This window comes from Typopeltis vanoorti, chromosome 24 (genome assembly GCF_054136105.1).
Source record: "Typopeltis vanoorti isolate ZY-2024b chromosome 24, IOZ_Tvanoo_1.0, whole genome shotgun sequence".
Lineage (NCBI taxonomy): Eukaryota > Metazoa > Arthropoda > Arachnida > Uropygi > Thelyphonidae > Typopeltis > Typopeltis vanoorti.
Window position 1 is genome coordinate 27,889,827 of NC_143572.1, and position 15,175 is coordinate 27,905,001.

Sequence of the window (15,175 nt, forward strand, 5' to 3'; positions counted from 1 at the left end):
CATTTGAACATCTAAATAATAACTTGAGCTACAACCTCCTAGATAGTCATTCAGCTGTAATCATGTATTGGCGTTCATGTGATGCTGCAAGCATGCACTCTCCTAACAATGCAACAAATGAAAGAACAGCTTTAAATACAACTACAACGTTTTCATACTAATTATGTATAGAGACTCTCTATGTTGTTCATAGTTTTTTAACCTTCAGTGTTTAGTGTTTTTTCTTTTATAATGTCACCTGATGAAGGCTATTATAAGCTGAAACTAGTCGTGTTTTACTATTAAACCCCCTTTTACCAAACTCTTGGTTTAAGTCGTTCAACTCTTTTCACAATATGTATTTCAACCGAGTCAATAATTCATCATATATATATATATATATATATATACACAATTACAAAAGTTAGGTAAGATTAGCTGATTTATAGAGTACTATCTCCCACAAAGGGAATAGACATAGACCATCGGATCTGTTTGGGGAGTGAAGTAATGTTCCACATGTTTCTTTGTAAAGCCGTTCCATGAGGAACCAACTTTTGTGAATGACTTTTGTCTTGTTCCAAAGAACTCTATGTATAGTGTTGATGGCATTGGACTTGCAGAGCATGTCTTTTTGTTTTTGGACAGAGTTCACAAAGTGCTGATTAAAGTTGTTGGCCTTCTGTTTGAAATATTTGGACTTGCAAGCAAAACTGTGTTTTATTGTTTCTGAGGCAGTGGTTTTGTGTGTATTATCCAGCATTACATTGATCAGGTGCCAGATTTCCTTTATATCATTTTAAGCTGTTGTTAATTTGTTTCTATAATAGTTTCCTTCTGCAGTTCTAATCTGTGGTTCTAAGTGGCTCTATTTGCTTTTGTATTCAGCTTATAAAACTGTGTTGTTAAGTGACCTCTTAGTTGTTTCCACATGGCATCTTTTCTTTCTATGTCTGTTATCCATGATTCTGTCTGGTTTGGGAGTGTGTTTTTATTTATGGTAATTGCTTTGTTATATATTTTATTAAATGTAAGTTTAAGGTTAGTATATAGCTTCAGCAGAGTCTGAAGACGCTATCTGCATCATTTACTATAGTTTCGTTTTTGATGCTATTATACTGTTTTGTAGTGTCAGCGAGTTTCAAGGCTTCTGGTTCAGTATGCAACTGTAGTGGAGTGACATAATGGTCTGCCAGTTTACATGTTATGATGGCTGCTGTATAGTTTGGAGGGGCTTGTAAATTTATATGTTCAATACAGGATGGGGTGATTGGTATTTTGACTGTCTCTTGTGTATACGACTGTATGGATGAAGTTATGTTATATTAGGAGGTCTGGGTATTGTGCTGTGTTATTATTTATGTTCATAATGTTTATATTTATGTCTCCTATTATTAATAGGTATTCTGAGGCATCTTCTTCCATGGTAGAAAGTGATTGTTTAATTCATCAAGAAATTTTGTGGTGCTTAAATTGAGTGGTCTGTATATTGTGTTAATTAATATCAAGGAGTTCTTTTGTTTGATATTTTTAACTTCGATGCATATATTTTCTGTAAATTCTAATTTATAGTTTATTTTTGTTACTTCTAATTTATGTTTGCTAAATATTATTATACCACCATCTCGTTTAGTTTTTTGTCTGTAGCGTTTGTTGAAAGTTTTGCATTTGGTAAATTGGTTGCCTCTTCATTTGTTGTGAATACTTCTGTTAATACTAAAATATCTATATGGTCTATATCTCCATTCAGATAAGCTTGCAGAGTCAGCCAGTATTTTGAATGCTCCTGATTTTGATATGAAGAATAGATATTCCTTGTTTGGGGTATTCACTTGTTTCCATTCTGTTATTGAGTTTAGAATGTGACAGGCAGCTGTCATGTTCCAGGGTTGATTAGATCTGCTTGGTGGTCTGCATTCATGTAGGTTGATATGTTGTTCCCTTTTTTAAGACTCATCAGTGTTCCTTTTTAATGTGGCAGTCTGTTGAGATCTTCTACAGATTTTATTTGGATTGGCTTTGCATCTTGTGTCTTTTTAAGGAATATTTTGCTGTCTCTTATCCATATAAACTGATAGTTTTTTCCTGCTTTTATTGTCCTTGTATGGTAGTATAGTTTCTGATAATATGGTGTGAAGTACTTGAAACATATAATAATAAAAGCTATAGTTTGGCTGATGTATGATATTACAATGGAGAATGCCTCTTCTGACATGACATCTCCTTATATATATATTAATTTATTTACATTGTACATATTAAATAAAATTGATTAATTTAGTTTCATTATATATATTCTTTTTTTTTTTTTTTTAATATAGGTAGTTCGTGTTGGTGTAGATGTCTTGTCATATACTTTAAAAGGACTAATACCCTATACTTCTTATAACATAAGTATTCGTTGTCGTTCACAGTTTGCTGCAGATGATATGTGGAGTCCTTTTCTAAATGTGTCTGCTCTCACTCTTGCTGATGGTATGTTTCAGGTGTTTTCATTTTTTTTTTTTAAACCCTTACTTGTTATAATACAGCACTCAGTAGTCAAAATATTAGATATGTCCTCATGCTTAACCACTAACAACTTGTAGCGGGCATTAGCTTTAAATGTAGATTGTCTCCAAGAGCTAGTATAATGAGTGTCCACTTATTGCAAATTAATAGGACTATAAAAACATTTCAGTGGGCACATTCACAAGCTGTGTCGACCAATTTTGTTTTTTTACCCCCACAGAAATCAAAAATTATTTAAATTATTGTTTTATATTGCTATTATAATGATATAAAGATAGCCTTTAATAAAAAAAATATACCAAAAGATGTATTTATGACCTTTTTTTTTTTCAAGAAAATGCACATGTATATGTTAAGCATAACTGTAAATGCCACCTTCATAACAAAAATTTAAATGAAAAAAAAATTTTTTTTGGTAACTTGTTAAAAAATAATTGACATTTAAATACAACACTCTCATTGCTTTAAAAAAAAAAACTTGAAAATCATAACAAAGCAGTTAAATTAAAACATTAAATTAGTGTGCAAAAACTGCCACATTCACTGCTTTCAGCTTGGTCAGTGATACTATATAATATGATATGCGATACCATATGATATTAGTGATACTTCCTCCATAAAATTTTAAATGCACTATTTTTGCTTTTGTTTGAAACAGACTCACTTTTAGTATCACTTTTTCATTTTGTGGATGCATCATGACTATATAAACAATTCTCCAATTCATATATATATATATACAGTGAATGAATCACTAAATGTTTCCTTTTAATAATGAAAATTACTCATATGTTTAAAAAATCTCAAAATGTGAACATTTCTGTGTGTGTGTGTCAGTGGCATTGCAAGCCCCCATTTAGGTTGTGTGTGTGTTGTTGTGTGGCTTATTCAACCTGTGCTTCAAAATTCACATCAGCTTGACCCGGTGATTGCATTTTTATAGATGTATGAAAGTTTTAAGAGTTTACACCTTTCTTTCTTTTAAGGTTTACATAGTGGTCAGCATTCATGGTTAAGAATTTAGGGATACACAACACACGTGTTAAAATAATTACTTTACTTAATATTAGGAAAGTAACGTTTGGCGTTTCAACCTCTGTATTGAGGTCATCATCAGAAAAATGCATATGTATAAGAACGCAGCTACATGCTACTGCACTTTACAAAGATAAAAAGAATCTAAGCTGCTTATTAATCTTTTATCTAACCTGACCTCTAGTGGGAAAATAAAATAAAGTTAAAAAAATTAGATATATAACTAAATTAAAAACAGAACTACATTAAACAATTCTAAAGTCCTCTCATATTGAGATTTCCTTCTGGGCTTGTTCCGGTTGCTATAAGGGTTGCAGATGGGTCCTCCACATTCTTGAAATGATTAGTCAGTCATTTTTGTTATGGTTTGGATTGTGTTTTAGCATTTCACAGGCTTCTTTAAATTTTCTCAAACCAGGTTTTGGTGCAGTGTAAGGACTTGGTGGCTTTCCAGTCAATTATGTGGTATGTTTGGAGTGCGTGGTCTGATAGGCCTGTTTTTCCATAATGGAGATATTTAATGTGTTGTTTATGTTTGTATTTTCTGATTAGAATAGTGCATCCTGTTTCCCCTATGTAGGGTTGGTTGCATGTACATTTGATTTTGTAAACCCTTGGGTGGGCCAGGTGTGGAAGAAGATCTTTGGACGAACTGAGTAAATTTCTTAATTTTTTCGGGGGTTTGCTTGTCTTGATGTTGTATTTATGTAGTGTTTTATTTTTTCTGAAATGCCTCTAACATATGATATGGCTATGGCATTCTTATAATCTTTTTTATTTTTAGTGGTATTTTTATGGAGGATCTTGTGAACTATTTTTTTTATTATGGCGATTTTTTTATAAATGTGTGGTTAATGATTTCGAATTCTTGGTTTAGAGCTTGTTCATTCAAGCAAATAGCTAATTATTTGCTCGAAAAGAGCACTAACTATTTGCTTGGATGAACAAGCTCTAAACCAAGAATTCAAAATCATTAACCAGACATTTGTAAAAAATGGCCGTAATAAAAAAAAAACAGTTTACACTAAAAACAAAAAAAAGATTATAAGAATGTCATACCATATGTTAGAGGCATTTCAGAAAAAATAGACAGAACACTACATAAATAGAACATCAAGACTACCTTCAATCCCCCTGACAAAATTAAGAAATTTATTCAGTTCTTCCAAAGATCCTCTTCCACAGCAGGCCCACCCAGGGGTTTACAAAATCCAATCTACATGCAATGTTTCCTACCCTATGTAGAGGAAACAGGATGCACTATCCTAATCAGAAAAGATGAACACAATTGACACATTAAATACTTCCATTATGGAAAAACAGGCCTATCAGACCATGCACTCCAAACATACCACATAATTGGCTGGAAAGACACCAAGTCCTTACACTGCACCAAAACCTGATTTGAGAGAAAATTTAAAGAAGCCTGTGAAATGCTAAAACACAATCCAAACCTGAACAAAAATGACTGACTAATCATTCCAAGAATGTGGAGGATCCATCTCCAACTGTTATTTCAACTGGAACAAGCCCCAGAAGGAAATCTCAATATGAGAAGACTTTAGAATTGTTTAATGTAGTTCTGTTTTTAATTCATTTTTATATCTAAATTTTTTTAACTTTGTTTTATTTTTTATTATTATTTTTTTCTTTTCCCACTAGAGGTCAGGCTAGATAAAAGATTAATAAGCAGCTTGGATTCATTTTACCTTTGTAAAGTGCACTAACATGTAGCTTCGTTCTTATACATATATATTTTTCTGATGATGACCTCAATACAGAAGTCGAAAAGTCAAACTTTACTTTCCTAATATTAAATAAAGTAATTATTTTAATGTGTGTTGTTTTATCCCTAAATTCTTAACCATGAATTAAGAGTTCATAGTTAATCAGCACTTATCTTATTGGTTCAGTGCAATTAGTTGTAGGATAACTTTGAATATTTTAATTTATCAATTAGTATAATTTTAAATGTGGAAAGCATGAAGGTTAAATGAACAATAGCTATGCTTCAGGCATGCCATTTATGTGAATAACACAAAGGGTTTATGCTTTGTGGTGAAATTAGATTATCATTGGCAAATACTAGAATGGCAGATAATTTGAATTTTGATCTGATTTTTAAATATAGCTATATACAGTTAAACGAACTAATTCGGACGACGGGGTGTCTGTTAAATCCGAAAGTCCGTTATATAATGAAGTAGATTTTCCGAATGCATATGTTAAAAAATTGATAAATTAGCTAATTTACATGTTTTTACTTACGTAGAAACTTTTATGTAATTAAAATTAAGTACTGTATCTATGAAAAGTTTAATTTCACAGAAAAGTTTTCTTATTAATTGCTTATAACCTCACCGTGGTTTTGAGACTCTAAAAAACAAGTCTGTGATCTATATTGAAACAAACAAACATTTTTCCAAAAATAAGCTTTAATTATATTTAAATAAACAAATAAACAGTGTTTGGCATGTGACATACGGACCTGAAATTTTGTCTGTTAAATCGAGGTCTATAAAATCGAGGGTTTATTGTAATATGCCCAGAAATTGGAAAAAGTAATCACTTGGGAAATTATGATTATTCTGGATTGAACCAAAGAAAGGGCTGAAATAACTTGTTTTACTTATTTATACACATTCTGACCTCCTTCGACTATAGTCATACAATCTGCAAAAGCAAAAGCTCTGGCATAAAACAGAACATTCAGTAGATTGTCAACACTGTTTCCCATTGTAAATATGGGCAAAAAAGTTATAAATTATTTATAGAAAATTACTTGTCTATGTTAATGTTCTAAACACACCAGTTCGCATTTCACACATGCAAAACAGATGAAACTCAGAAAACAAAAACAGCAACTCATGACAAATGACAACATTCAGTTGTATTGCTTGCAGAATAACCAATCAAGCTACTGATTTTTGGGTGCTATTGTCTCAGCACACCCCTGCCCCTCCTTCTGGGTAGTTTAAAACCACTGGAATACTAAGAATTTGATCTGTTGCCCCGTTCAAAGGGCTCAAAGGTGTCAATATTTGTGACCGCACACCCGGGCTATTAATGTGAATGTGATGCAATGTTTGTGCATCAAAACGTGTCCTCTTAATGAACCATTAAGCTATATGAAGTATTAACTAATAATTTACTGGCTTTTGTTCAGTTGCTATTTCTTACATTTATGCTTTTGTTCCTAAAGCATTCATCAACTCTTAGTCTAACAAAATATTATACTTTCTACAAATCCATACTTTCCCTTGCCTCCTGTTAAGTCTTGCCGCAAACACATCTTCCACATTTTGCCATGCAGACGTGTTGTTCTCACAACATTGAACTGTTTTTAAAAATCTACATCGTTAACAGCATTTGATTTTTGCACCCACCACTTACTTGCCTTGTTGACGTCATGCATACGGACATTGTGTTCCATTCAAGGCAAGATTAAAAAATTCAATTAAAAAAAAAATTCTGCACTAAATCCACAAGACTAATGATCATGCATATACATTAGTTTATCAAAAATAAACAATAGTATACAATAATATCACCAATTATCACACAAAATAACACTTAACTTTTCCAGAGCTTTTTACCAACAGACCATATATGGACTCAAGAGACTCATCATGAAAGGTCCACCTCTCACATGAACAGCTCATCATACCTTGGCTTGAATGTATTCACTCTCTGCACTCACGACACATTCAGCAATGCATTCCAATCGCCCACTACTCTCAATGCAAAAAATCTATCCCTCGTCCAATTGCTCACACCCTTCTTATACAGCTTCCTGGGATGGCCTTTTGTTCTCCCCTCTTGTTCTATGAAAAAGCTCATTCACATTAATCTAGTAATTGCCCCTTATCAACTTATCGTGTTTCCTCGATTATCAACTTGATCATGTCTTCCCTCTTTCGTCTATTCACTAATCTCTGCAATTTGCATTCTCTCAATCTGCCCTTAGATTCACATTCCAGAGTCCAGAAACAAACTTAGTCAATCGTTCTTTTGAAAACCAGGCAACCAAATCTGCACACAGTAATCCATATGTGGCCTGATCAAAGTCTTCTACAATGAAATTGCAACATCCTTGCTTCTACATGTCAGTGTTCTCTGTATCATTCCCATAATTCACTGTGTTGTCTTCACAACTTTAGCAAAATATCTATGAAATTTCAAGTCCCTATCTACTATCACCTTCAGATCTTTCATCTCCTCTAACACATCCCACTGATATTCCACCCACCCACCCAGATAATCCATTCAGGTTTTCTTGCAAGGCCACAACATCAGTTCTGCTCTACTTCTCATAACTCTCCCCAATTTTACGCAAACAACTGTTTGTCATTGTCTAAGCCATTTCCAATGTTATTCACATACAATTTAAATAACAGTGGTCCCAGAACAGATCCTTGTGGCATGGCACACCACTAGCGACTGCTGATAGCTATCATACAGCCAGTTTCCAATCCAATGCCCTAATCTGCTATCCAACCCCATCTGTTCCAATTTAACTATTAGTTTGTCATGTGGCAATCTATCAAAAGCTTTTGCAAAATCTAAACATACTGCTGTATATGTATCTCCCTTGTCCAATATATTTATCACCTTATTATGATAAGTAAGCAGATTGCCAAAACATGATCTTCCTTTAGCAAACCCATGCTGTCCAATAAAGATAATTCTGCTGCTGTTAATCCAGTTCTGAATATCCTTGGGTTCACTAGCTCCTCCAACACCTTGTCCATGACTCCAGACAAGCAGATTAGCCTATAATGTGAAGCCTTAGTCTTATCACCCTGTTTATTAAACAGAACAATTTTGTCCTCTTTCCACTTCTTCAGAACTTTGGTCACTAACCATGTTAACCATGTCTTAGAGGTCACTAACCTCTAAGACTCATGTTAAAAAAAGTAAGTTAAAGCTGTTGTTAATTCCCTGGAATGTTCCCTCAAGACACGTGGTGATATACCATCAACTCTACTCAATTCCTCATATACCTCCTGCTCACTTGCCATCAGTGGTTCCTCCCTGATTCTCCTGCTCTCAGTCTGCATTATGTTAGAATCACAAGGATGAAATACTTTAATGAACTGCTCATTGAACACCTCTACTATATCCTCCTCCTCAGTGTTTATCATGCTCCTATTATCAGCAACCAACATCATCCTCTCATAATTTCTTCTACTGATCACTTATTGACAAAACTCCCGAGGGTTTCTTTTAGCCTCTTTTGCTAACTACTGCTCATACTGCAGTAGTTTGCTCTTTTGCTACCCTTACTGAGTCACCTTCCTTTCTTGCTCTTTGTACTCCTCATGTAACTGATTATTGCCACTCATCTTGTGCCACCTCTACAATGCCTTTTTCTTCCAGATTGCATACCTCACCTCTTCAGTCATCCATTTTACACTTACTCTATTTAATCTTCTGACCTTTGGAATACACTCAATCATTGCCTCTGCCAGATATTTCCTGAATAGAGACCAAATAACACTGCTTTCCTTCCCATCCAATTCTGCATTCCATGATATTGCTGCAAGCTGCCTCCTGGATTTGTCATAATCACCTGCCTTACAGTTTCACATATAGCCCTTTCTCACAAAAGTCCTGATTTAGTGATTTTCATTTCAGGACAAAAGTCCTGTCCTGAAATGAAATCCAAGACCCTTGATCCACATGTAGCCTCTGATACACACTGTTTAAAGTAGTTCCCCTCAAAAATTCAAGAAATTCATTTTCTTTGGTTCCAGATGCTGTCGTTTCTTCATTCCAGTCAGTCTATATCACTATAATTAAAATCACCCATAATGGTCGCCATTTTCTTATTACCCAGATTGATTTGTCAAAACATTTTATTCTTACCTCCACTTACAACTTGTCCACCTCCACTTCACACCATACTACTTCAAAACCACTGTCAGTATATGCCAGTAATTATCTCAGAAACTGTGTGCTGGAATGGCCATGTGTAATTTTGCATCTCAGGTCTGTTGAAATTGCTGTGATAAAGAAAAAAAATGTAGTCACTGTTGAGCATGTGACTATAAAAAGCACTGATTGATATGACAGGTGGATGATGGATTGTGAAATCTATTATGCATACATTACTGTGAGGCACCGTATCTGAATGTGCCATGTATTGAGATCCTGTCCTGAATGAGAACAGGATCTCAATACATGACTGTTATTGAGGACACAACACCTATCCAACCAAAACAAGTAGTTATTGTGGATGGTTTAAGAATGTTAGCAATGTGCACCAGAGGACTGGAAATGAATCGCACATGCACTGATGAATCTTGGATCCTGTTATTTCATATAGACAGAAAGACAACATGGAATCTTATACATCGTGTGGGCAACAGTAGTGAAATACAGTGAAGTAATTGTCGGGATCATGTTTTCCTGATACAGTAGAGCAAGATCCAAATGGTGTGGCCCACCTGAACACTGTATCTAACCACATGCACCCATTTCCTTTGAACTTTTGATTTCCACCACCATTATGAGATGACATGTCATGTAGCTTATATGATCCAGACATGATAATAGGAACATGACAGTATATTTAATGGTTTGGTTTCTCCCTCAGTCACTATCTCAATCTCATTGGGTATTTTTGAAAGTTAATGGAATGAGAGATGTTTATGACAGGGATCTATCACCTGCAAATCAAATGGAACTGCAGAAAATCTTTTCCAATTTGGAAAATGTGGAGCTTAGTTGTTCATTATGCAATTAGATGAATAGGTGTAATAAACTGGCCACTTGGTGCATATATAACATGTACTAAAATGATAACTCATAAATTCATTAATGCTATTAATAAGTTTTAATATAGTATGACTATTAATGCTGCATCAGTCATTAATGATACTTATTTGTCCACTTTTACATTAGTATGTTGTAATTTATATGGAGTCATTCGGTTTTGTGCTAGTTGTTTTTTAAGCTCTGTAGTTAATGTTGGTTATGTTTATTACATGACATTATTTCTTATCATAACATGAATTAGTGTTATAAATTGGAAAGCTTAATTTTTTTGTTTGCCTCATAGTTCCATATCTGGCACCAGAAATTATTCCAGAGGCTTTTGAACTTAAGCATTTCCAAGAAAACAGAACTGTCATACTTTACTGGAAAGTAAGAATAACTTTTATTATTATTATTATTTATTATTCGTTATAACTAATTAATAATGGAAACACATTCTTTTAATTCTTTTAATGTAGAATTTTTAGCTATGTTTCATAGCCATTATCAATATAATTATAGGAAAACAATCACAAAAAAGAGAGCATGATTCTCCTTCAGCCGAGAGTGCATATAATATCACATGCTTTCAATTGAATTGATGTTCTCTTTTTTGTGATTGTTTTCCTATAATTGTATTCATAATGGCTATGAAACATAGCTGAAAATTCTACGACTAAAAAGAGTTAAATTGGCATAAGTGTTTCTGTTATTAATTAGTTATAATGAATTCTTCCACTTATTTCTTGATTTTTAGATCAATTATTCAGTATTGCTCAATTACTTTTAGTCATTGTCATTATCACTTTGGGAATAACTTTAATTACTTTCATTATTTATAAGTTTAAGTCCACTTTCTTTGGAAAGACTTGTACTTAAATCCTGTTATAATATGAGAGATGTCTTTATAAATCTCAAGAGGACTTTCAGTTATTTTTTTTTTTTTTTTTTTAAAGTCCATATTTACCATTGAATATGAATCTCTTTAAAGATTCGTATTCAGAAGTCAGAGACCTGATTGCTCCTAACTTGCTTTTTCATCATCATAAGATATTATGACAGTACTACATGAAAAAAGTTATACCATTACTAACTTTCAATGACAATTTTCCTCCACATTTGTTATCAATGAAGACCCCAATGTTATCAGATCTTATATTTCAATCTTATAAAACACTTGTTAATGTTATCAATCTAACTTTTCCTCTCCCATTCTATTTATGTGACAATACCTCCTGAGATTAACATTATTAACACATTCTTGAATGCTATCAATGCCAAGTTCTTTCATAATATCCTAATTTTTAATATAATATGGCTATTTATGTCAAGTGTTTTATTTCGAACCCAGCTCTCAGATCCATAAGTTAAAATTGGTTTGAACACTATTATGTATAATGCTAGTTGAGCGTTTTGACTAATTTCTCTCTTATTCCATATAAGTTTATTCATTTGATGTCCAATCATACCATCTTTACTAATTCTGTTTCTATTTGTGTATATATATATACATATATATATATATATATATATATGTACTGAGGTTGATTTACTCATTTGTTGAACATAATTTTTAAAAGAATTGAATGACATAAACCGAGAGTAAAGGAAAAAGGTTTAATGGTATCACACGACTAGTTTCGGCTTTTTACAGCCCTCTTCAGGTGTTTTTATACAAAAAGAAACATTAAACATTGAAGATAAAAACTGTGAACAGCACAGGAAAGTCACTATACGTATTTAACGTGAAAACGTTGTAGTTAACGTATTCAAAGCTATTCCTTCGTTGGCCATATTGTTGGGTGGGTGCGTGCATATAGCATCTCGCGAGCGGCAGTATGTGATCACAGCAGAATGACAGTATGGGAGGTTATAGCTTAAATTATTATTTAAATGTACAGGGTTGAGGATGATTTCTCTAGATTCTACAATTTTTCTCTCCAATTCATCATGGCAATGGAAAATGTTGTTAGATCTATCCCAAAGGATTGTATGACTATGGTTTTGATCATCAGAATCAGCAGAAAAAAGGATATGGCTGGATAAAACACTGGCACGTGTTCTCTTGTAAGTGATGTCCCTCCTGTGCTCCTCCATGCAATTCAATAGCAGTCACACCATATCTTGTATATATATATATTTTGTATAAAGTGTGTGTGTGTGTGTGTGTATATATATATATATACACACATATACACTTTGTGATCTTCACTAAAAACTGTGCCAAAAATGCCTGAAATGTTCTATAAGTTCTCCATTCAGGATGCAGTTTCTGCCTATTTGGATTGCCTTTGTCTTTTTATTGCTGATTTTCATACTAAATTTATTACAGTAGTTATTCAATTTAATGAAGGTATTCTGCTGTATGGATTTATTTAGGAGTATAATATCATTTGCATAAAGTCAAGAGCTGAGATCAACATTTTCAATTTTACCACTTTCCTTCATAATGCGATTCATATAGATAATGAATAACAGTAGAGATAAGGTGCACCCTTGTCTCATGGCTTGATGTTAAATCAGGTGCAGACTTACAACTTAGATATAAACTAAACTATATAGTGCATGAGTGCTTAAGGGTCAAAGCTGTATAACTGAGAGAGAAATCCACATGGCCTTTAAAGGAATGCGGAGAACCGACCAGGGCTTCTGACTTAATGTCCAATCCTCACCTTCTCGTGGTGCACCCTGTTGGGTATCTACTTGGATACTGAACGGACGAGGATGGGCTGGCAATTTGGGATTTAGCCGACCAAATTGTATTCTTATTGGTTAAACCAAAATATAGAATGATGGTACAACATGACAAAATTTCATGCCGGCTGGGGCGTCGCCGGGTTAAACAAGGCCCCCGTTGTTTTCGCCAGGGAACCAGGGCGAACAGCGAAAAGTCAGCTACTGGAACAAATCTGAAAATAAACCCCAACTCAACATCACCAGAGTTAAAGATTGGTACTATCAATCAACGTAAGAGGCCTGAATGGCAAAGAAATGGAGCTAGCTGAGGAATTAGATAAGTACCAGATCGACATAATAGGGGTGACTGAAACAAAAAAGACCAAAACTGGTGAGATCTTTCTGAGCAATAAATACAAAATGTTATATTCAGGCAATGACAATCAAGGAACAGAAGGAGTAGCCATAGTATTCAACACAAAATATGAGGCTAATCTTCTTGAATGGCAGTCAGTCTCAAGTAGAGTAATGTGGGCAAATATGAGAATGGGGAACTGGACAATGAGACTTATTTGTGCCTATGGTCCCACAGAAGGTTCTACTAAGGTAGAAGTGGAGGGATTTTTTGAGGCTTTAGAAAAAGCAACTGACACAATGAAAAATGAAAAGTTGGTCCTTGTTGGGGATCTAAATAGCAGAGTAGGAAATGATTGTCAGACATACAAAAATGTTTTGGGAAAATTTGGAGAAAAGAGCAAAGCTAATAATAATGGCAAATATCTGTTGGATTTCTGCTCAGGACATGGACTGGTTATTACTAACACCATGTTCCAACATAAAAATGTGCACAAATTCACATGGAGAGAAGAGGCTAGGAATAAGAAAAGTCTCATTGACTATGTTATTGTTGATAGTGATGTTTTCTCCCTGGTGCAGGACACCAGAGTGTACAGAGGATTTGAAATTGGAAGTGATCACTATTTAGTCTTGAGCAGGATAAAATTGAATTTCACATTGAAAAGAATAACATGTAAGAAAGTTTTAAAGCGAATAAAAGTGGAGCAGCTCTCAGATGTGAGCTGTAGACTAAAATACACAAGGGTTATTGAAGAAAAAATGAGAGAGCTTGAGAACAGGAATCAAACCTTGGAGATTCAGTGGCAAACTCTGAAGAAAACATTGATTGATTCTGCTAGAGAGGCATGTGGTGAGGTTGTCTGTAAGGATAAAAAAATCAGAACTCCCTGGTGGACACAGGAAGTTAAAGAGGCAGTGAAGGAAAAGAAGAAAGTATACCAAAAGTTCCTGTCAAATAAGTCAGCTTGGGCTCTTAGAGAATATAGAGACAAATGCAAGAATGCTAAACACTGTGTAAAACTAGCTAAACAAAAGTCATGGGAGGACTTTGGCAAGAATATAGAAAATAAATATCAAGAAGGTGGCAAAATATTCTGGAGGTTGTTGAAGAAGCTTAAGAATGGAGGAAAGAGTGCTGTAAAAGGAATTAGAGATGATAAAGGTGACATGAAAACGGGAGAAAAAGATATCCTTGAAGTATGGAGTAATTACTTTGAAAAACTGCTAAATGAAACAAGCAGTGATGACAGCACAGTGGTAAAAAACACTGACCAGGCATGCAGTCAGGAATACATATCCATACTTGAAGTAGAAAAAGCCATCAAAGGCTTGAAATGTGGAAAGGCAGCAGGAGTAGATGATATTCGACCAGAAATACTGAAGTATGGTGGTATAAGAGTCTTACAGTGGCTGCACTACATAGTTCAGAAAGCCTGGACAGAGGGACGAATTCCCGATGATTGGAGTAGAGCTCTCATAGTACCCATATATAAAAAGGGAAATAAAACTGCATGTGAGAATTACAGAGGTATTTCCCTACTGAGTGTTCCTGGCAAGATCTATGCAAGTATACTTGAGAAACGGTTGAGAAGAATTGTGGAAGAAAAGTTTGGTGAAGAACAAGCTGGATTCAGGTCAAATAGAGGCTGTCAGGATCAGATCTTGACTTTACGACAAATAGTCGAGAAAGCATGGGAATATAACAAAGATCTGTATTTAAGTTTTGTCGATCTGGAAAAGGCATATGACAAGCTGCCAAGAGAGAAGCTATTCAATACGCTGCAGTTATATGGTGTCAATGGGGCATTATATCAAGCAATACTTAGTCTTTATTTGAGTTGTAAGTCAGCAGTTAGAA

General features: G+C 34.2%; 1 protein-coding gene across 4 annotated transcripts in view; it reads left to right on the forward strand.

The window, feature by feature from the left end:
• LOC150093047 (uncharacterized) overlaps positions 1 to 15,175 on the forward strand; it is a 568,891-nt gene that overhangs the window by 420,590 nt on the left and 133,126 nt on the right. For all 4 annotated transcript variants that reach the window (XM_090413702.1, XM_090413701.1, XM_090413703.1 and 1 more), the window contains 2 exons: positions 2,301 to 2,454; positions 10,589 to 10,674. In XM_090413702.1, coding sequence (XP_090269828.1) covers positions 2,301 to 2,454; positions 10,589 to 10,674 — 240 coding nt within the window. The remainder of the gene's footprint in view (positions 1 to 2,300; positions 2,455 to 10,588; positions 10,675 to 15,175) is intronic.